Below are 23,762 nucleotides of genomic sequence, written 5' to 3' on the forward strand. Positions count from 1 at the left end.
TCATTCAATATTTAAAACCCTTGACTGGGGATATATTTACCGCGTGGTTTGCGGACTGTCATTTTGATAAGATAATTTTCCCGCCATTAAAGGGAGAAAATAATTTCGTTTCAGAAGAACGATGAGCAAATATCATTCCAGAAGAATGATGAGAAAAAAAAAAACGGTTCCAGAAGAACGAAAAGAATTTGTCTTATTTTGATTCATGAAGCAATCAATATACAAACGAAGTGAGAATAATTGAATGATGCAACGATATGCAAATCAAATGCTAGATGCATTTAATGATGAAACGAAAGTGATAAAATCACATATACTTGCTGCAAATGTGCCTACAAGAATTAATGTCCCTGTTGGACAAAATAATATGGCAGCAAATGATTTACCTGTTACACGCCTGAAGCGTGGCAGATCCCCAGACTCAAAAGGTTCAATCCTTCGAAAGAAGAAGAATATGGCATTACTAAACTATTGCATAACTGTCGCATGCCAGACGCATGACAGTTGTTGCAAGGATACTTGTCCCGAAAAAGGTCAATCCGCGAACATTGGAATATTGATGTCTCATGCATGAAGCATGATAGACGTATAGGTTCCAATGACTCAACTTCCAAAGTGGAGATTAAAATCCAAGCTCTATAACGCTCAAAAGGAGGTTATGATCCGCATTCTCTAAATTATAACTATCCTGGAAGAGATAGTGTAATGCCCTTGAAGAGGCAATGGATATCCCAAAAGAAATGAAAAGCTTTTATGCATGCGCATGCACATGAGAATACGGGATCAAAGATTGATGATAACCAATGGTAATTTTGGTTTTTACAAGTAGCTACTAAATTCATCAATGAGCTGTGGTGATATTGAGTCCCGTTCTTTTTCCATCAACAAAATTATGGGCCAAAATGGATAAAGGCAAATCCATTACAAGTTTGTAAGAACGTGGAAAAATAGACCTATATACTTGGATATCATACAAATAGCCAAAAGATGTTGAACCTAGAAGGTTACATATGGGTATTTGTAATACCGTGAAATACACTCACATGATATGACACAAGGTTGGAAATGAGTTCGTATAAATGGAGAATTATATACGAAGGGTTATGAGTCGCCCACATCATATCTCCATAAGTAAATCCCTCAAATATACATGGAAGCGAATTTCTCTGTATAAATTCTAAAGGAAAATGTGTCATGAAATGTAGAAAATCCCTGAATGATTCAAATTGCTTAAAGAAAGCCCCGGAAGGGTAAACCATAAAATATGTACTCAATACCAATAGATGATACAAATTGCCTTAGTGAGTATTTTCGTTATGGTATTGTTGCACCATACTAAAATCTCTTGCAAGAGTTGATGATATTAAATTGGGACTCCTGAAGAGTCAAGAAAGATTATAAAGTGTTGAGAGAAATATTGTCTCGAACTGCAAAATCGAACAATATGCCAACACGAATCTTATCCATGATGTTTATGATATTAAAGAATCATATGGATTGAAGATCATGAGTTGAATACTCAAATGATTTAGACACTAAGAATGATCATTTATCTTCGCGAGGGTAAAGATAAATTGATATTTGGTCCAGAAGTACCACATCTTAGTGAAATATATGCTTTATTGTATTTAACACAATACACTGAATGAAATAAAGCTTATATATTAATATCTCCGAGAAATTACATACACATGAGTTAAAACAAACAAATAGGAGGGAACCTTCACAAATGTTGCTCATGTGAAGCCTCAGTACTCGGAAGTACCCCAGAAGGGGAAGACACCAGAAGTTGATTATTTGGAGTCTCAATACTTAATGGAACTCCAGACAGCTGAGACAATGGATGTCTTTGGAATAAAGACTCAAACCCCCGATTGTCATGTTGAGTCCGACCTTCGGATTCTAGTAGCTGGTCGAGCTTTCTTTTCATGCTCGTAGAGTAATTATTTGCAAGCATGTGTAACACTCTATTCTCATGCTTAAGCCCTCTAATATCTTGTTTAAGACTTGCAACCTCAGCCATTAATGATTCAACTTGGTGAGTTCGAGCAAGTAGGCGCTGGCCCATATTGGATACAGAGCCCGCACATTGAACACTGAGAGCCAATGAGTCTTGAACGACCACCTCATCAGACCAGTTTGAAAGGATTCTGTTATCCTTTGGAGTGAGAAGATTTCTGGCTACCACTGTAGCGGTTATGTTATTCTTCATCACAGAGTCCCCAACCGTAAGAGGACCATTAGAAGATGAGAAGGATGGGCGCCATATGTTATCCTGACGTTGCTCGTCTGTATCAATCTTGAGACTTAAATCTAAGCAAATGTTAAATGGGCAAGCCATTTTCAGAAATGATGAAGGAAGTCAGATAAAATCTCAGAAGTGCAAGAAAGGGAAATTTCTGCAGGCAACAATTTCTAAGTGTTTCTGAACAAAATTGATATCTCTATAAAAGGAGGGGCAACATGACTGCTTATTCAAAAATCGAAGAGACACCGATTTTCGAATTTCAAAAGCTGGATTTCCCTGCATGACGTCTGTCAACATTTCTCAGACGCAATCTCAGCTCTTGGATATCACGTGCAACTTTGTCAAAGATCTCTGATAAAGTTGAAAACGCGTGAATCTTACTATTCTAATTACACCACAGTTGTTGACAAGAGTAAAGGCACAGCACTACTACCTGTTATTGGGAAATCCATATATATGTCAACCTCTGTCCTCCATGGCAAGGCAAAACTGAAAAATATCTAACTCTTCCTCATCTCCGAGAATGCATCTTTCACAAAGTATCTCGAAATACTCAGTTTTCTTCCTCTCTGAGAATACCTCTACAAACAAGTCACACCAGAGTAAGAGTATCTCATATCATCAGGGACGAGAGCAAGAGTATCTCATATCATGCAATCTCCATGTCCTTTCCTTTGTCCTTATTCTTACCTGCCAGGACAAGGACAGAGAAAACAATATGTCGGAACCTCCACTCAAACTTTCGCTGCCACCAAGAAGTGATGGTCCATTCAAATGCAAGGTTTGCATTCCACTTCTGTATCAGAGGACAAATACTACAAGAGAAGATGCCAAACCTGCGTAAGGAAAATACCACTTCTGCAAGGGGAGCAAGTAAGGCAAGTGAAAATGATACATTGAAGCATGTGGAGACAACCACAACAAACACATGTCAGTTCATCCCCGACAAAGCCTAAGATCACTTGTCACATGAAGCTCCTCATGATCCAATTGCATTCAAGATCAAGTCTAGACGGCCTTTGAAGAAATCACAAGTCTGATTCAAGATCAAGTGTCCACCATCCTTGAATCAAATTTAGCTCCAGATAAAATAGCTAAATTCACACCTTTGAAGGAAGTCTAGCAGAAGGCCCTCCAACCCAGTTCAAGAGCAAGTCTGTGAAAAGTTAACAACAAGTGAAACACCTCATTCGGCAACTATCACCGCTAAAAGACTAAAGCAGCAGGATCAATGATCAGCCTAAATAATTTGAAATCAGGGGGAGATACTCATCAAGGGGGAGCATCCAAAAATAGATCAAGATCTTAACGAGGCAACTCATGTTGATATGTGGGCATCCAAGGGGGAGTGTTGAAAAGTCTAGTGGGTATTGAATGCCCACATAGAAACTGAAGACATTGGGTGGATTTTCAATGCCCATAAAATTAATCTTGACTTGAGAGATGAAGAAAAATTATATTGTCAAAGATGTGTGCTTGGAGTTGCTCTATAAATAGAGCACTCCGTATGCTTTCAATATAGAGCAGAGAAAGAAAGAGAGGAAGAGGAGAGGAGAGAATACATAGAGTTATCTTTGTACTCCTATTATTCCAAATTATAATGAAAGCATCACTGCTGCCCGAGGACGTACTCCAATCACACTAACTGTAGAGGAACCTCGTAAATTTTATGTCTTGTTTATTCTACTGCACACACATCGTCGATTTAACAACAGATCCCAATTTTTAAATGTTTTTTTGTTGTGGTAATGAAATGTTAACTTCGGACTTAAAAAAAAAATAAATAAATAAAAATCATGAGTTTGAAGATCATTCTTGCGATTAATTGGTGCAATGCTTGACAGTTTGAAGATAATTCCATTATACGCCAACCCATGTTCGGTTTTAGGTATAGTCAGTGCACATAGATTTGTGTTCAATTTCAAAAATAGTATTAAGTTTCAGAAACAATGTAGTGTTGTTCAACTTCAAAAATAGTGTAGTATCATTCAGTTTCAGAAATAGTGTGTGGTGTGACTAACACGCGGGTCCTGCACGTTGGCTTTTTATTACTTTTTTTTTTCTATTTTATTTTTTATTGTATTAAACTTTCGTCATTTTCATTAAAAATTAAGTCTTTTTTTATTAAAATTTAAGTCTTTTTCTTTAAATAAAGTTATATAATGGTTGTGGTTAAAAAAAACTTATCTCAAACCATTTTCATTAAAAAAAATTTGGTTGGATATAAGCTTTATACTATTAAAAGGATTTGTGTTACAGTACCTGTACCAAGCACGATCAGCTCGATTTTTAATTTAAATAAAGAAAATTTGACCATATTGATACATTATTGCGGCAAACGAGCCAATTCCTAAGAAATTAAGCCTAATTAAAAAAAGGTGGATGTTAATCGTGGTTTGACAATCAAGCGAATTCCTAGTAGTTGAGTTGTCAAGTATAATTTTAGAAGGTTCATGTGATGTGAATCAAGATTAACAAAAACTTAATGGACGTATATAATGCCAAATTGCCAATTGAAAATCGGTGCTCCCACCTATGCAAATGGAACTATGTGATATATTATGTATGGTTGCGATAGCTGCACCATACATCATTCCATTTGACTCGTTCTGATTGTGTATCCAACTAAGATAAGGATCGAATTATGTTATACATTATACGTAAATGTATTTAATACTGCTGAGAATAATAGTACTTTCAAAGGTTAGAATCCTCCAACTAAGGTAAGAATCGAACCTTTTTTTTTTTTTGTTTAATTTCAATTAATTTATGAACCCAAGGCAAAAATCCAGTCGATGCCTAAGAAGCCTACTCCAATCAATATCCCATTGTTGAGTGTTAAAAGTGTTTTCGTTAGGAATTTGGCTTAAGAATCATGCTATTAAAAATTGATTTGCAATTTTATGTGCACTTAAAGAAGTTTAACATCGTAAGAAATTTATCTTCTATCCGCACTTGAAGTTTGAACATTTGAAACTTATACATGCAAAATAAGAATATCAAACTTATAAATCATTTCAGATAAGAATTAGACTGAAAAAATAGTTCGAGGGGGAAATTGACAATGAAGTGATGATTCAGGGGGAAATGGCAGTTTACCCCATATCCTTTTCTTTACCAAGAAAACTTTTAAAAGAGCCTCAGAAAAAGGGAGCCGAAACAAGTTGGTACCCCATCGTTGCAGTGTTGTAGATGCCCAGGTCAAAGGAAACTACCTAAAACAGGGACATATCGGCCGGTGGTCCATACAGAGTCTTCCAAGAACATGGAATAACCCATTTATCATTGTTGCCTGCGCAAAATCATCAATAAAGATGAGTATACCTCTAACATGAATGCATTAACCAAATCAGGTTTAAGGGAGAAAAAGAGATGCAATGGAAAAAATAATAATTATAAGGGATCGACACATAGCAAATCAGGATCATGCATTTCGCTTCCCAGCCCTATTGGGAATATGGTTATCCCATCCTCGCCCCATCCACCCGATCCATTTTCCTCTACATTTCCCTGTCCTATATCTGATGTGGGATAGAGTATATTACCCAATTGCAGGGGAACTGGAACTGAAATCATGCGCTAACCGTTCGTGAACAACAAGATAACCCATAACCTAATCTAACCATCGGAAGAAACAACACGATAAGACGTTAAGGAAAACAAATCATGATTGGCTTCCTGGACGTCGACGTGCACATAATACGAATATCTATGCCTAAAGTATTCTCGACCACACAATTTGTGCAAAGGGCATAGAATAACAGACTAAAAAACATTGCTATATTTCCTTTGAAGAATGATGAGAACGTATCAGGACTTAAGACACAATGTTCTTACATTTGACTTTAAAGAGTACCAAGCAAAACAAACAATGAGCTTTAGAAAATGAAAGAATATGGACATGACAAAACTTCATCTCAAACAAAAGCCTTTAATCAGAGAAATAATATAGCTATTCAAAGAAAAGAAACTAACCATGGAAATTACTGGGATTTAATTGCAGAAGTTTGCATGCTGCCTCGGCCAAATGGAAAGCATCAGGTATGTTGTCTCCTTCTGAGCAGTAGCATAATAAGCAGGTAACCTTCAATCCTTTGGCCTGATTCAGAAAAAGTAAAAATAAAACAAGGAGTCTTACAATTACAGATTCCCACGTGTGGGTGAGCAATTCAACAAGAATTGATGGCAATCAGTAGGCATGGACACAATTATTCCATAACATAGGGGACTCCCTGTGTTTGGAAACAATTGGCCACTTTCACATTTTGATATTAGGTATGCTTCCCAGAGAATACCTTGAGACAAGAAAAAAGTGCCGCGAATGGCAAGCTCGGGTAGTAATATTCTTCTTCTTCTAGTTCGCCTTCAAAGGGCAAGATGTCCTCCGGCACAGCATTGCCCTCAGCTAATGTATTGAGATACTTCCAGGCCTTCTGAGTGGGGTTATATTCCTGCAGACTTTTCCACCCAAGCTGTTCACAATAATCATCTGTTCCATCTGAATTGGTGCTAGACAGGTAATGCATCTGCAAACCACTGGTATGTCACGAAAAGATAAATTGTCATTTCAAAGAAGCACATAACAGAAACTACAGGCCACCAAGCTTCCTGATCCCAAGTTCCCAACTGATTCATTATCCAAACGACAGAGTTCAAAAACAAGTTATTATCTTTTAAGACTATATATGCATGTTTAAAGGTGGAAATGTTTTGTTTCCAGATCAGTTCCAAGTTCTTGGTACAACTCTTAAAAGTAACATTATCTAGGAATTTTATTTTGAAATAAACTTTAACTGAAGAATAATTTCTCCAGTATCATTAATCAAACCCTATTTAGTAAATGTTACATAATATGAAAACGGGAGCGGGTGAGAAAGTGAGAGAAAGAACAAAGTAGTTTTAGTTCAAAACGAGCTCAAAAATGTTTGTAACTAAATAGTCTTAATAATATATCAGTATTTATCATTCTCTTCCTTTGGAATATCAAATATGTAACTACTACCTAAATCAACTCCCGAGCTTATTGGGTTGAGAATTGAAATATATCCGCCTAAAAACTAACAACTCATCCAATCAGTTACATTTCTATATATTGTCTTCCCTAGTTGATGCATTACAAATATTAAGGAATTTATTAAACCAGGCGCGTTAAATGCTTAGTTGTCTGGGCTGTGAGCTGACTTAACAACTATCTCATGCCCATTAAAAAGAACTTCAAAATTTCAAAACAGCCAACATAAACAAGAACCATCCTCTTTATACCTTGACGTATCAACTCTCTGCCACCTCCCAAAATCCAAGCTCGAGAGCACAACAACATTCTTCTTTCCACTAGCAGCAACATAATCAGCCACACATTTAGCAAATTCAATCATCCTTCCCTGTTTAGAATTTACCAATTTAAAACCTTCAATTCCACAGTAGAGCACTACAACAAAAAAATTGAAACGACAAAAACAACTCAAAGTAGGGGCATCTCACATGCAATTCCTTGATAAGATTACACTTCGAGAAAACCCCTTCAAACTCAAAACTTTATAGTGACACCAAAGGAATTTCGCAACGAAAATGATAACCACACAACTACAAGTTTAATCCTGTATGTTGTTTGGTGTGTGGTTATCATTTCCCTCTTCATAACTAGAAATATATTAGATGATGACAAGTGGATACATGACGATTTTATCTCCAATTGATCTCTTGAAGTATTTTTCTACGAAACTTATAGTTTTCGGGGTCTTTTTTCCAATTTACTATCAAATGGGAATCCCAAATGTGCAGCTTACCTTTACAACAGGGGACCTTTGTTGGATTAGAGACATTGCATTGGAAGATGAATCATAAGCTGCATACCCAATTGAAAATTCAATAAAAAAATTGAACTAACAAGCTAAACAAGCTAAAAGAGAAGCAAGGGAGTTAGAACCTTCGAGAGGGAGAGCAAGCTCCCCATTAGGAACAGGCCCATAGGCATCATTGCCGACACAAGGAACCACAAATGGAGTGTCCAAATACCCAACTCTCTCTGCTTTCATTGATGCAACTAGAAGGTCCACTGCAAGCTGCCCCACATTTCCAATTGACAAAGCTGGCTGCAAACCCAGGATTTAGTTAAATTAAAGAGCTGAAATTTCCTGCACTTTCTCAGCAACCAAACAGGCAAAAGAAACGAGTAACCAATGACCTAGAAAATTGAACTGACCAGGATCAGAGTGGAAGAGCCACCATGGGCGTGTTTGCCTTGTTCAGCAACGAATTCCATTGTCGTGAAAAAGAAGGCAATGGCTGAGCTGAAATTTACGATTGGTGAGTCAGTCACTGTGACTGTGAAGTTGTTCAAACAAGGATAGTGGGCCTCAATCAAAGGCGCATTCAAGAAACTTGCATCCACTCCGTTGCGTACGGGATGATTTTCTGACAGACCTGATCAGATTCAGATTTCAACTGGCAAATGAGAAACTCCTCAAAATGAATTTTAAATATTTTTAAATATTGCTTGGAACAAAGTCAAATAGTTAGAGTTCATGTAATACACTTTCTTTGTAATGAACAATATATCAAAAAGTTACACAATCTTCTTAGCAAAAAAAACAGTCACATAATTGTTGCTTACCTCAATACAATTCACACGTTTCACATAACTATTGCTTACCTCCATACAATTCACACGTCTCAGTTCTCAGACTCATAATGTTATAGCATACATACTATTCTTCTTCTTCGTCTTTGTCATAAAATGCCAAAAGCACTTACATTTACCAAATCAACACATACATGAACAACAACATGCCAACAAAAATTGACTTGGAAAAACCCCACTGTCATATGTTTTATTTTTTTGCTGATGTGATGTGCTCAAAATAAATGGTTAGATTGGCCCCAGTGTTACGTTTTCATGCATAAATTGATAATGTTCGTGGCGGTGTCATCATCTCTTCTTGTATATAAAAGATGGCAAACAAATCAACAAAAACCCAGAAAAGCAGCCCACAAATGTAATTATATGAATGCAAGAGGACTCGGCATCTTACTTGATAATATCAAACTCGTGTCTATGACCATGATATACTCTTTAGGACACAAAAATTCACTCTTTTGTTCGTTATATACAACTCAGGCCAGGAAACACTCAAACACAACCCCTAAATCCAACTGAATCAGATGTAAAACAAATTTGAATGACAATAATTTTCTAAATTCAGATTATAAAGAATCTATTTGTTAAATTGGATTAGACAAAATCACGAAATCTAAAGCCCAGTTATATTAAATCACAAATTTAAAGAAGATTTTGAGATGCAATAGGTCAATACGGTAGGAATCGTTTCAGACTAACTTGATGGTGGGCGTTGAAGGAATCGTCCAATTACCATCGGAAAGCTTGAATCAAAACCAAGCTCCTAGGTTAGGCTGGTTATAGGGAGATGCTGTTGATGTGAAATTCTTAGACAAAGAAGAAGAAAAGAATAGTATGTATGCTATAACATTATGAGTCTAAGAACTGAGAACTGAGACATGTGAAATGTATGCCAACCCAATTTTTCAAACTCTTCTCTTCTGATTTGCGTTTATTTTATTTTCTTCCTTATATTTTTTTTTAAAAAAGATTAAAAAAAATTCAGAAAATTGAAAAACACAAAAACAGAATTTTTTTTAGTTAATAAGTATTTTATTTGGAATTTATTCTAGTGCAATTTTAATTTTGTGATTTTATGCAGGTTGAATTTGAATCAAATACGGGAATCGGCTGAATCATGCATTCTGCAGCATTCATCCACTCACCTCAGAACGCATTCAACTATCCATTCATCACAGCTTTGCATTCAAGATGAACATTAAAGTGCAGAAATTTAAAAGGAATGCGAACTAGAGTCTGAATTCTGACCTCTATACCGCTGGACCCTCTTTCACTCATTCTCTCTCACTTTTTAATAAAATAATTGTTTTACATACAAGTTTGGGGGTTGTCGGCTATTTACCTTCCTTTTGGATCTGAAAATCGTGGAGATCAGAACCACAAATCGATGCTTCAGTTCTCTGTCACTCGAGTTTTCCTGCGCACAGATGAGTTATTTTGTCTCTCGAACTGAGCGGTGCAGATCAACATCAAAGAAATGCGGATGAGGGTTTACCTTTTGGACTCTCAAATTTTCAGTATGCCAGCAACTCCGTTTGCAAGGGCGTTTAGGGGGTGCTTCTGGGTTTCGGCTGAGAAGCCACCGCGAGGAGTAGAAACGACGAGGGCTGGGTGTTTCGGTTTTGATTTTAGGTTTGAGAGAAAAGGAGAGAGCCTTCTTGCTGTTGGGCTCGACCGTGCTCGCACGTGAGTGGGCAGAGGCCTTCTGCATTCCTCTTCCTGCCCCCACGTCATGACTTCGATCCCAGCGCCCGGCAGATTTCTGCCTTATTTTTCTGTTTTGTTTAGCGCCTTTCCCCAGCTCCAGGTCCTGTCTTCCAACCCAGTGTGTCCATTCCCATTTTTTTCTTTTTTTCTTTTTTTTTTTTTTTTTAGTTTTTGTTTTGTTTCTTATTTTGTATTATGTTTGTTTTATTTTCCCACCTTGAGGACAATGTGTGATTTAAGTTTGGGGATGGAAAATAAGAATTTTTAGGTTTTTAATTTTTGAGTCAATTAAAAAAAAAATTTCATTCTTTATAAGTTAATATTCATAGTTTATTTTAAACGTTCGAACAAATTGACGACATAGTGAAGGTTAATCCCATAGTAGAGTTTTTTCCATTTATCGTTGCTTAGACACTAATTCATGAGTTACACTTTGAAAATTTGCACATTCACACCAACATGATTTGTGGGGAGTGAGATTGGAAAACTTACTTTTCGTCTAAGTAATTTTTAAAAAATTTTGTTCTAAGTAAAGTAAAGTTATTTGTTGTTATCAATAAAGTAATAATTGTTCCACCCGAGACTTTGCTTAGTAACCGGGCTAGTCCTGTCTAATCAACAATGATTCTCGCATCAAATGGTAGAATGTTGACATGAGGCAGGGTGGTCAGTTGGATCGAAAGCTTAAGTACATTGCACGACCACCGCTATTCCTAAAAAAAAAAAAAAATCTGAAAAAAAAGAAAGAAAAAAAAAAGAGAGAAAAAGAAGAAGAAGAAGAAGAAAATATATATCAAGTTAGTATGTATCAAATAAAGAAGACAAGTGATAAGGGTTTTTAGTCGAGTCTCTTTAACTATGTTGGTTCACTTTACACCAAAGGAAGTTCATGAATTCTTTTCTAATTGATTCTAAATGACTTAGACTCTATAGTGGGATTAGTGAGAACTTTTGAAAAAATATTTTGATGTTTTCTATGGCTAGCAACTTGAAGGTGAAAATTTTGTCTTAGTTAATTTTTGTTTAAGTTTCTAGTTTGTTAGTTTTTATATTTGTTTTTTTAGTTTTATTTTGCTTGAGGACACACAAAAAGCTAAGTTTGTGGGGACTTGATGAGTCCATATTATACTATATATTTTACCCTAATCTTAGTATTAATTTATTGATTATTTTGTGAGATTTTGATACTTTGGATTATATTTTCAATATAGGACATTCAACTTCCTCTTGAGCAAAAAGTGAGTAAACGGATGAATTTTGGAGTGACTCTAATTGGAGGATGTTCGTGAGTCTTTCAAAATGATTGTATCAAAGTTTCAGATTTTTCTACCAAATGGTTTGACCGTGGCAAAGAAAAGAAGGTCCAACGCACAGCTTTCCCAAATTGACGTTTTCTGGATGTTTTAGGTATTTTGAAGGTCAAGATGGCATATTTTGAGGAAGATTCCTACTGAGGATTAGTTAGGGACATCTCAAACTTTAAAAAGAGATGTTTTAAGACCAAATCGGAGTTGATTTGGTTGGTCAAAAGTCTGATTTTCTGAGAAGTCTTAATTTCAGTTCAAGTAGGAAACATTTTATTTCCTAGTTATCTTATTCTCTTATTCTATCATGTTTCCTAGTTTTTAGAAAACCTTTTCTATGTAAGATTTTATTTTGTAGTAGTATAAATAAGGCTTTTTAGCCATTAGGCACACACGAACTACTTTGGAGAATTCGGCTTAGAGACCCTTTGATGATTCAAGTTTATTTACAAGATGTTTTTTTATCCATGTTCTTAATAATGTTTTGCTTTATGGTTGTTCATAACAAATTTCCATTTGCTAGGACGATGCCTTGAGTCTTAACTTGAATATGTAGTCTTTATTTAATTGCTTATGATGTTATGTATGCATATTTTGAATTATTAATCACTGTGTTTAAACTATCTCTATATCTTAATGCTTAGCTACCATTAAGATGTTTAGATAAGTAATCGGATACAATTCGGTCGGAATGCCACCAGAGGATTGTGTATTACTTCTTGTGATTGATAGTTGTAAGTTCACCTAGGGCGAATGTCACGTCTTAGGGGTTGCATGGTTTTTTAAAGGGTTTTCACAAAACGTAATGAGTCATGCATGTTTATATTTGATATGAATGTCACAGACAAATTGCATGTTTAATATACGTTATAACTTGAATGTCACAAGTAGAATTTGCATAAGGAAAACCTAGCTTTCAAAGTTGCATGTGTAATTCATAAGTAATTGGTAAAACTACATAAGATTGTTAAGGTAATGGCGGAACCCTAGTGTCCTTTTATCATTATTTTCTTAGATTGTTCCCTTTCAAATTGGTTTCTTTAATTGTTTTAATTTAAAATTCGTTTTAATATTCTAGGTCATAAAATCAACATTTTTGAAACTTTGTTTTAAATAGTTAATTAAGAATTAGTTTAAATAGAAATTATTCAATCAATTCATGTGGAAAAGACCTTGCTTGAGTTGTTATACTACAATTACCTTGTACTCTTGCAAGTATTTTTTAAGTGTTTTTATCTCTACTTTTGCAGGTGGTAAAAATCATATCAGAGAGGAATTTCAATTTAAAGATTTGGAGCAAAGAGGTTGCTTGGTGAGGAGGAGTCGCACAAGATTTTTAATTGGAAAAGAAGACAATGACCAGGCAGGAAGAAATCAGGAGGAAAGAGATGAGTGTAGGGCATTTTTCTCTGTGTCAACAATGTAATAATGTAAACTTAGTAAGGGTAAAACAAGAAGCACGTTGTGCTTATGAACAGTATTTCAGAGTGTTTTGAGTTTTAGTACAGATTAAACTAGTAAATTGGCCGTGCGATGCTGTGGGACTTGAATGTACCAGCCTTAACTACCTGAATAAGACACATTTAACTTGGAAAAAAATTCAACATAATCATGAATGAACAAATGGATAGATGAGTGAATGGTGTCAGTAAGAAAAGTAGCTTGACTTTATATACATTCAATCGAGTTGATTACAAAAGATGTGGTTGCAAAAAAATGCTCTGTTTCCTTGAGGAACACAATCAACATGCATTTTACACATATATTGTCCTTGAAGTTAAGATGGCAAAATATATGTCTTGCAGGCCAGCCACATGTTTTAACAATTAAACCAAACAACATAATAAGTGTTTTGATCTTGTTTCAACAGCTAAGCTTTTAAGCACTAATGTTCAAAGCAAAAAATATGCAGGACGCCTGTTTCCATAAGAAACAAAAGAAACAGAAGTAAGATGCAGTCCACACATATTTTTCCCCTACACTTAAGGTGTCAAAATATATGTCCTACAGGCCAGGCACCACTTGCAGCAGATAACAAAAAACATAAAAATTGTTGTGTTGTCATTTCAGCAAGTAAGTTTTCAAGCACATATGTTCAAAGTCAAAAACATGGAGAACGCCTTTGTAGCAGCTGATCACGGAGACTGTGGTCATTCATTTTTTCTGTGAGCGAACATCTTCCGTACTATAGCAAAAAAATATAAATCATAGTTTAACAAACACCGGTACGACATATATTATGTAGGTGTGCGTACAAAAAACAAATTGTAATTTACCTATCTTTGGTATTGTTGGCTTGAGACTTTGTTATGAGTGCGGCTATCGACTCTTTGTTGGCAGGCTCAATCTTAGGGACAACCAAATTGTGGAATTCTCTAGCAATTCTAACAAAATTGGTTGTCTCTATTTGCTCATTGCGAGGTTTTTAGCTGTGAATGAAGGTACAATATATAAGGTCATAGAGAAACGTGATAGCCATGGAAAAGAGTGTGAAAGAGTGGTGCGAAAAGATTGGCCAACAATTTTTCTTAAGCGGCAAAACATATATGTATAACCAAGATAAGCAAGCACATTTATTAAGATTTACACGTGAGAACATTAATCGAGAGGAAAACTTTACTTGTTAGATTTGTCAGCTTGATAAAGAACAACGTTCTCTTCGAAGTCTTGGTAGGTGCAACTGAATGGGGTTGTTGATCTAGTCGCCGGGAAGGCATCAATGGGGCGGGGGTCACTTCATTCATAATTTGTTTTCCTACGGTGGCAGCAAACGTTTATGGTTTGACTGAGGCAATTGGTTCGAGGGCAGCTATTCTTTAAGTAGTCCATGAATGATGAAGTTCGTCTTCCCAAAGTCAGTATTTTGATTCCTAAAAGAGAGCTTAAATCTTTTTGTCTCGCCGACCAAATTTTTCAAAGTCGGCGACACCATGAAAGGATCCTCATATCCATCCTCTATCACCAAAGTATGGCAAGAAATACGAAGTATATTTTCGGCGTGCCTTCATATCATGAGGAAATTGTGCTAATTCATGTTATCTTCCATAATAAGATCGATTTTGAACCTATTGATAGGAGCATATGTATGCTACTTAGTTATGTTATTTCCTTGCATTTAGTGAGCTAATTACTACTTATTATAGTGTTTTAAGCTATTTTCGTTTGTTTGTAGGTCCTAATGACAAAGTTGGCAAGAAAAGGCAATTTTGAGCCTTTTAGAGCAGTTTTAGGCTTATTTTGGATAGCTTGTATATGGAGCAAGGTGGATGGACGAATTTGGAGTCAAAAGTGGCTAGGAACATGCTACAAATCAAAAAAGGAAAGTTCAAGACAAAGAAGATAAGGAAAGAGCAAGAAATATGGAAACTTATCCTAACAACCTTATCTTATCCAAACCTTATCCTATCTTATCCTAACCTAATCTTGTTCCACCTTAATCCTAGCTGCAAGTGGACCTAAAAACCTAATTTCTAGAAGCCTTATCTGACCCTAAAAGGGTGCCGCACCTTTCCCCCTTTTATGCCTTCTAGAACACCCAAAATCAGCCACAAAACACTTAGTTTCTAGAAGGCCCAATTTTGGATGAATTTCCTAAACCTTTTTCTGATTAGATTCTGATTTAATTTGGCCCTTTTCCTCTTGGATTTGGATTGTATAAGTCCATATCTGAAACCAACTGGGCTAAGACTTAATTTCCAAGAAATGTGCCGAACCCTAGGGGCCTTAATCACTTGTATCTACTAGGTTGAACCCTAATTCTGATTCCTAGGGTTTTTGCCATGCTATATATATATATATATATATATATATATATATATATACCACGGCTATGCCTCCTGCTGCTATTTTATATTTTACTTCCGCACTTTACATTCTATGGCCGGCTTTGCCGCCTGTTGTTAGTTCCGCCCCATTTGGTATCAGAGCCAAGTGGTTGGTAATTGCATTAGCATCTATCTAATATGTTCATTGTTATTCACATACTTGTATCTTATCTGCATTTCTTAATCGTCGGTCCTCAGTTCTTCTTTCTTCCAGCCAAACAGTCCGACGTGGTCCAAACATAAGTCCCAGGAGAGGCATGAGCGGAGCGCATGAGCGGGGGAAGAGTCTAGACATACGAGGAAGGTGAATCTTTTAAGTCTTGCATATAGTATACTTGTTTTGTGCATTTCATGAGTAGATTATTTAGATCTAGTTCAATGGCCAGCACTAGCTCTAGATCCACCTTAGGAACTATACCTGACATTGTCAATGAAGAACAAAAATTGGATTTTCAAACAGACGAAAGTATTGATTTTTCCGACTGGAACATTCCAAAAGTTTCAACCCAAAATATTTACAAGAAAAAATGGTCTTTGACCTCTTTTAAATCCGAACATCACGTCAAAACAGTTGAGATGGCTTATGCTCTTAGCAAAGAACATGAGACTTGTCAATTATTTTCTCCAGAACAAATCAAAGCGCATCGCAAAAACGGTCATAACTATCTTCACATTGGTTTAGTTCAAATCGCTGTTAAACCTTTAACACGAAAAGGTCTTAATACCTCTATTCTTTTATGTCTTCGTGACGCCCGATTTACTGATTTTAACGATAGTATTCTTGGAATGATTGAATCAAGTCTTTATAACGGACCTATCCATTTTGATTGTTTTCCAGATCTCACAATAAGTCTTTCAGACCCACATGTTTTAAAAGCTCTTACTCTTAATATCAAAACCTCCGGGTACCAAGTCCTGGAAGGAACACAACCTTTGGCACTTATTTTTAGAATTTATTACAAAGTCACTGGCACAAACATGAATTTTCAAGCTTTGAACAAAAGTCCTCGCGACCACACTCTTTTAATCCAAACAACCCAAGAAAGCGCAAACATTAGAGTACCAAGAACCATTAGGTGGTCAGACATCAGTCTCCCCTCGGATTGGTGTTTAATTAATGAAAGTAAGCCGGTTTCCGTCCAAAACAGCCTCGTTAATCTCGACAACATTGAACAATATTTTGACGGCACAGTTAAAATCAATTTTGATCGTCCAGCAAGAAAATCTTGTGAATCAGTTTTGTCACACAAATCTTTTACTCCTAGCAGACAGTCTTTTTCTGGATCCACGTCAACCGATAGACTGGGTCGAGATCAAGATTTGATCAAATCTTTAGTAAACAAAAAGTTAAAAGAGCAGGAAGCTGCACAACAAGATCTAGTCAATGATTTACTCAAATTAAAGTCTGTCGACACCTCTTCACAAGTTGCACATCCTGTTTATCATCCTCCAAACCAAGAAGAACCCACTTCTCCAACTCCTTCTGATTTTGAAATAACATCGGTGAATCACCAATTACTTGTTTTAAATAAACCACATAAAATCCGATGGAGGAAGCTTAAAGCTGACATCGCTTCTGAGGAAAACATCCCCAGAAGAAATATTTTTAGAAAAAAGTATTGTGATGAAGAAAAGCTAGCCATATATGCCGAATGGAAAGCTTTTGTAGAACAATACCAATTTGAAATATCTTTCTTTGATTTTATTGAAAAACATTTTGAAACAAAAAATAAAGTTACGGTTGTTACCAAAGAAAATTGGGTTAAGGAAGACAAAACTTTGATTTCTTCCAGTCATCCTCCCAAAGAAACTATTTTGATTTCCACTGGTAATACCAACATCCCCGCAACCCCTTTTAAAATTCCAAAAGAAGATTCTGGTTTTAAACCTGTCATTGAACAGAATAATTTTACAAACCAAAGTCTTCATACCATTGGAAAACAGTTAGACAAAATAGAAACCAAAATCGACAAATTGTCTCAACCAAAATCTTCTCCAAAAGAAAAACCTTTAGTAAATTTTACTGATACTGCTTCAAGTTCCACTGCTTTAAAATCCATGACTACTTTACAAAAAATTGATCATATGCTCACTGAGCTCAAAAAAGAGAAAGTTGTTAATGTTTTGCAAAACAATGATGTTTCTGTCGAAGAAGAAAATACTTCTGATTCTTCTCAGGACACGGAAACTAGTTCTGCTATCCAAAATATTGAAAATATTTTTCAAAACATTGATCTTCAACCAACTTTTGATTTAAAACGTATTCGTACTCATCCGGTCAACCCTACTTCTCTCACAAAAAACTGGTATCCCAGGCCAACTCCTCCTGACCTTCAATTTGAAGAACGAAATATTCAAAATCAATTTTCAGTTTCTGCCGACAAACTTTATGAGTGGAACATAGATGGCTTGTCCGAACAAGAACTTTTGAACAAACTTCAACACATGTCCATGGTTGCTAATAGCTACATTTCAAATCACAATTTTACACAAACACAAATAGTTGATCTTCTCGTCACTGGTTTCACCGGGATGCTTCATTCTTGGTGGGAGAAGCACTTAACTTCTCAGTCCAGAGATGAAATACGTTTTGCGGTCAAAAAAGATGAGGAAGGATTTCCCATTTTTGACGAAACGATAGGACAGGGAATACCCGACGGAGTAAATACTTTACTTTATACGATTATAGAACACTTTATAGGAACACCCAGCAACGTTACTACGCGTATTCACGACCAACTGAGTAATTTAAGGTGTCCAACCTTAAGTGATTTCAGATGGTATAAAGATGTTTTCATATCCAGAGTTATGCTTCGGGAAGATAGTAATCAACCTTTTTGGAAAGAAAAATTTATCAATGGTTTACCAAATCTTTTTGCTCACAAAATTCGAAATGTTTTAGTAAATGAATAAGGTGTCATACCTTATCATACCCTTACTTATGGTAACATAATTAATGTTATTCAAAAGGAAGGATTGAAAATGTGTATCGACATGAAGATTTCAAAACAAGTTCATAAAGATAAATCTATTGCTAAATACGAACTTGGAACATTTTGTGAACAATACGGTTTACCTCCAATCGCTCATTCGAGTAAAAAGAAAAAAGCCCAACAAACCAGCAAGTTTTCTAAACATCAATCCAGATTTTATAAAAACAAAAGATCTTCCAACAAACCTTTTCAAACAAATAAATTTTATGAAAAACCATCTTCAAACAAAAAACCTTTTCGAAAGTCTAAAAAGGATTTTCAAAATAAAAAGGGAAAATGTTACAAGTGTGGCAAATTTGGTCATTATGCAAATGAATGCAAGGTTAAAAAGGTTATTAACCAACTGAAAATCTCTGAAGAAGAGAAAGTTCAACTTATTCAGGCTTTAGAAATTAGAAATACCGACTCTAGTCAATCTGATAAAAATCCCGATTTTTCCGTCTCCGACTCTAGCAGTTCTAGCGACGTCTCCTCGCCAAACATTAAGTTTGGGTGCACGGACACTTGTTGTAACAAAATTTCAGTGCTTAATAAGCAAGAAGAACAAGAAGAGTTTTTAATAGAATTAATTAGTAAAGTTGATGACCCTGATTTAAAATCTTTTTATTTGAAAAAACTCAAAAATTTGATTTCTTCTCATGAACCTGGCACTAGTCAAATTTCTTCTCAAAAGATTTCTCTCAGTACCACTTTGGAACGTTTTAATAAAAACAAAAAGGAGATCACCCTCAAAGATTTGCAAAAAGAAGTTAATCAAATCAAATCGGAAATTAAGTTTTTAAAATCTGAAAATACCGAAATTCGTTCACAACTCAGTAGAGTACGTACGCAAGAACTCATCCAAGAACAAAATGGTTCTTCCTCAAATTCCGATTCCGACGCTCACTCGGCTAAATCTTCTTCTTCAAAGGAACTTGTTTTAAGTCTTTTAGATAAAATAAGAATTCGAAAATGGTATTCTAAAGTTACGATAGTAATCGAAGATTTTCATTTAGAAACCATCGCTTTAATTGATTCAGGTGCAGATTTAAATTGCATTCAAGAAGGATTAATACCTACTAAATATTTTCACAAGTCTACAGAAACACTTAGCGCTGCAAATCAATCCCCGATGAAATTAAAATATGAAATTCCCAAAGCCCATGTTTGTCAACAAAATATTTGTTTTAAAACTCCATTTGTTTTAATCAAAAATATTTCTGATCCAGTTATTTTGGGACTCCCTTTCATTGCATTAATTTATCTTTTCAAAGTTCATCATAACTGTATTTCTACCAAGGTTTTTGGCCAAAAAATTACTTTTGAATTTTGCATGGAAACAGATCTTAAAAAGTTAAAACAACTTCAAAAAGATAATGTTTCGAAAACTCTCAACCAGATTACTGCAAAATCCCAACAAATTGCTTTTTTACAGGAAGAAATTCTTCACAAAAGAATTGAAGAACAATTAACAAACAAATCTTTATTAGATTCTATTCGCCAGTTTTCCGATAAGCTTACTAAAGAAATTTGTTCCGATCTTCCAAATGCTTTTTGGCACAGAAAACAACATATTGTTAAACTACCTTATGTTAAAGATTTTATTGAGTCAAAAATCCCCACAAAAGCACGACCAATTCAAATGAATCAAGAAGTTTTAGAGTTTTGTAAAACTGAAATTAATCAACTTTTAGAAAAAAGAATTATCCGTAAAAGCAAATCTCCATGGTCATGCCCTGCTTTTTATGTCCAGAAAAACGCAGAATTAGAACGCGGTGCTCCACGACTGGTTATTAACTACAAACCTTTGAATGATGTTTTAGAATGGATCCGATATCCAATTCCTAACAAAAGAGACTTGATAAAGAGACTTTCTCAGGCAACTGTTTTTTCTAAATTTGATATGAAATCAGGCTTTTGGCAAATTCAAATTCATGAATCTGATAAATACAAAACTGCTTTTGTAACTCCTTTCGGACATTACGAGTGGAATGTAATGCCTTTCGGCTTGAAAAATGCACCAAGTGAATTTCAAAATATCATGAATGAAATTTTTAATCAATACAGCCATTTTTCAATTGTTTATATTGATGATGTATTAATTTTCTCAAAATCAATAGAAGAGCATTGGAAGCATTTGCATGCATTTGTTAGGATCATTAGGTCCAATGGGTTAGTTGTATCGGCATCTAAGATTAAGTTATTTCAATCCAAAGTTAGATTTTTAGGTTACCATATTTACAGGTCTACCATCCAACCAATTGATCGAGTCATCCAGTTTGCTGATAAATTTCCAGATCAAATTATTGATAAAACCCAGCTTCAAAGATTCCTTGGATCCCTCAATTATGTTTCAGAATTTTATCCTCATCTGCGTCAACAATGTAAGCCCTTGTTTGATCGTCTCAAGGAAAATCCTCCATCATGGTCACAAAATCATACTTCCATTGTCAAACAGATCAAAAATCATGTCAAGACTTTGCCTTGCCTTGGCATTCCAACTCCCGGCTCTCTCAAAATAGTCGAAACCGACGCATCTGAAATCGGTTATGGAGGTATCCTTAAACAAAAAATTTCTTCCGAAGCTCCTGAACAAATTGTTCGTTTCCATTCAGGAATTTGGAATTCTGCTCAAGCTAATTATAGTACTATTAAAAAAGAGATATTATCTATTGTATTATGTATTAGCAAGTTCCAAGATGATTTATTAAATCAAAAATTTTTAGTTTGTGTTGATTGCAAATCTGCAAAACATGTTTTACAAAAAGATGTTCAAAACATTGCATCAAAACAAATTTTTGCACGCTGGCAAGCCATATTAAGTATTTTTGATTTTGATATTGAATACATTAAAGGCAGCCAGAATTGCATACCAGATTTTCTAACCAGAGAATTTTTGCAGGGGAAGAATGGGTACTAATCCTACTCAGCAACGAAGGCTCCCAGCCACCCTTACCCAAACCCCAGCACCAGTAAAACAAGAGTCTATTCCCGACTCTTCAACGGCCCTCGCCATTACAAACAGATTTACTCCCTTAGGATCAACAGTAGGAAATATCCGACCAAATTACCAAACGGCCTTAGCCACCCCTTATGATCCTTACTCATCAGTTCGTTCTCCAGCTCCCTCACAACCAAAAACACCTAGCTATGCTAAAACATCACCATATGTCCAGAACCCTCATTCTGAAAAGCTTTTTAGCATTCCTCTTCATATTGACAAAAACCAACCCCCAGAGCGCATTGCCAAATTACTCCTTCCACCAAATTTTCATTTCTTACCAACTGAATCCTATAAAAGCCTAAAATATTACCAGGCTATCCTTTCAGAAACAGAAAGCATTGCTATTAAGCCAATTTACAGTACCACTCACCAAAACAAAATATTGTATCATTCACTCCATATTGGAAAATTCCTTACCGAACTCGAATGGGGAATTCCCCTTTTTCACACAAAACCCCTTCATACTCAGCATGTTCTCATCCCAAACAATCATTACAATTACTATGATTATATCCAAGCATGGACCAACATTTTTCTCCACCAGACAGAAGACTTTAGTCATTCATGGTTCATAACTTTTGATAAGAATTTCAGATTGCGGTTTCCTGCATGGTTTCCAAATTGGTGGGCTTCCCATGGCCCAAGCTCTTCCATCATTCCAGATGACCTTCGTCATGTTCTCACAAACAACTTCCAGCCCAGTTTTGACAGAAGTCGTTTCGACAACAGAGTTACTATTTTTTCACTGCTCATGGCCAAGTACAAGATCCCATGGATTCTCAAATGGAACTTTGAAATGGACACCGGTGGTATTTACAGAACCAGATGGGTAAAATGGTGGGATAAATTCAACCACCAAAAAATTATTGATCTTGTAAAAGTGGAATTTCCCCAGGCATCTTTTCAGGCACTGCCAATCAAAGTTTCATCTTCGTCCTCACAAGCTTTGCCAGTTCATCACCAATTTCCTGAATTACCAAAAGCTCAGGAACCAATTCAGTCCTTATCAGACATTAGTCCATCTTCCTCTCTCAAAGGAATTTCCAAGTCAGCCAAGTCCTCCAGTTCAAAGAAAGAAAAAACTACCCAACTGCTGGATATGGCTCATCTGCTAATGGCGGAAGCAGCAATGCTGCAAAAGAAAAAAGGTTCAGACTCAGATTCAGATAATTCTGATTCCTCGTCTCAGCTTCCCGCCAAATGGGCTGATCAAGCAGATTTTCAAGATGCCCAGGACCCATTTGATATCTGAGAAGCAATATTTGCCCATGTGATTGTGTCAGCCCAGCAACATCATCAGCAGTAGCTGTTTTCATCTCTTCCGCAAAAGACAAAGCATTATTCTTCAATAGTGAAAAACAAAAAGGTCACTATTCACAATAGTGAAAACAAAAAGGTCACTATTCACAAATAGTGAAAAACAAAAAGGTCACTATTCATTTAACTTTTGTAAAAGAATCAAAGCATCTTCACTATTCTTTCACCCAGCTTTAGCAGACAGCGGGATTCCCGGATCATTTGGCCACGTCTCATTCAACCTCCTCGCTCTATATAACGAGGATTCATCTTCAGAAGAAAAATAAGTTTTTTAACTTCAAGAACTCAGTTCAACCATATCTCTCTGAGATTATTCAAACACTTGTAATACATACATATTATTCAGGATGCCTGCGAGCTCCATCTCTTTGTTTACTTGTTTCATCTGCCATTAGGCAATACCTATTTGTTATCTGCATTGCAGTAAGTTTTCAATAAAACTTATTTTCCAAATATATTTGCATCATTACGTTTAATTCATTATTTTGATATGCTACTCTGTTTTTATATGTTTTATTTCTGCACTTTAAATTCTATGGACGGCTATGCCTCCTGCTGCTATTTTATATTTTACTTCCGCACTTTACATTCTATGGCCGGCTTTGCCGCCTGTTGATCCTAAGGGAGTAAATCTGTTTGTAATGGCGAGGGCCGTTGAAGAGTCGGGAATAGACTCTTGTTTTACTGGTGCTGGGGTTTGGGTAAGGGTGGCTGGGAGCCTTCGTTGCTGAGTAGGATTAGTACCCATT

General features: G+C 35.8%; 2 protein-coding genes and 1 long non-coding RNA gene across 7 annotated transcripts; 2 read left to right on the plus strand and 1 right to left on the minus strand.

Moving 5' to 3' along the window:
• Positions 1-5,168: 5,168 nt before the first annotated feature.
• On the minus strand, positions 5,169-10,684 carry LOC137728912 (clast3-like protein). Of its 5 annotated transcripts, XM_088678426.1 has the most exons (10): positions 10,381-10,591; positions 10,228-10,302; positions 9,585-9,675; positions 8,451-8,692; positions 8,175-8,340; positions 8,035-8,093; positions 7,511-7,629; positions 6,544-6,784; positions 6,224-6,347; positions 5,169-5,540 (listed from the first exon to the last, which is right to left on the minus strand). In XM_088678426.1, exons 4-10 carry the CDS (start codon positions 8,508-8,510, stop codon positions 5,464-5,466), a joined length of 846 nt encoding a protein of 281 aa, XP_088534552.1. In that variant the 5' UTR covers positions 8,511-8,692; positions 9,585-9,675; positions 10,228-10,302; positions 10,381-10,591; the 3' UTR covers positions 5,169-5,463. The 5 variants fall into 5 exon arrangements, with proteins under 5 accessions (XP_088534552.1, XP_068323814.2, XP_068323813.2 ...); XM_068467713.2 differs by lacking the exon at positions 9,585-9,675 and having other exon boundaries at positions 8,451-8,671; positions 10,381-10,684; XM_068467712.2 differs by lacking the exon at positions 9,585-9,675 and having other exon boundaries at positions 10,381-10,674.
• A 10,917-nt stretch (positions 10,685-21,601) lies between these two features.
• LOC148693465 (uncharacterized) lies at positions 21,602-22,879 on the plus strand (the record flags this gene model as incomplete). Its single annotated transcript, XM_088678733.1, has 1 exon — positions 21,602-22,879. A coding segment is annotated over exon 1 (1,278 nt), but the record flags the coding sequence as incomplete, so codon positions are not given.
• Positions 22,880-22,881: 2 nt separating this feature from the next.
• LOC148693466 (uncharacterized) lies at positions 22,882-23,468 on the plus strand. The gene is made up of 2 exons (XR_015952745.1): positions 22,882-23,062; positions 23,125-23,468. It is a non-coding gene; the product is annotated as an uncharacterized LOC148693466 (long non-coding RNA).
• Positions 23,469-23,762: the final 294 nt, after the last annotated feature.

This window comes from Pyrus communis, chromosome 10, assembly GCF_041283825.1.
Source record: "Pyrus communis isolate YQ-2024b chromosome 10, ASM4128382v1, whole genome shotgun sequence".
NCBI lineage: Eukaryota > Viridiplantae > Streptophyta > Magnoliopsida > Rosales > Rosaceae > Pyrus > Pyrus communis.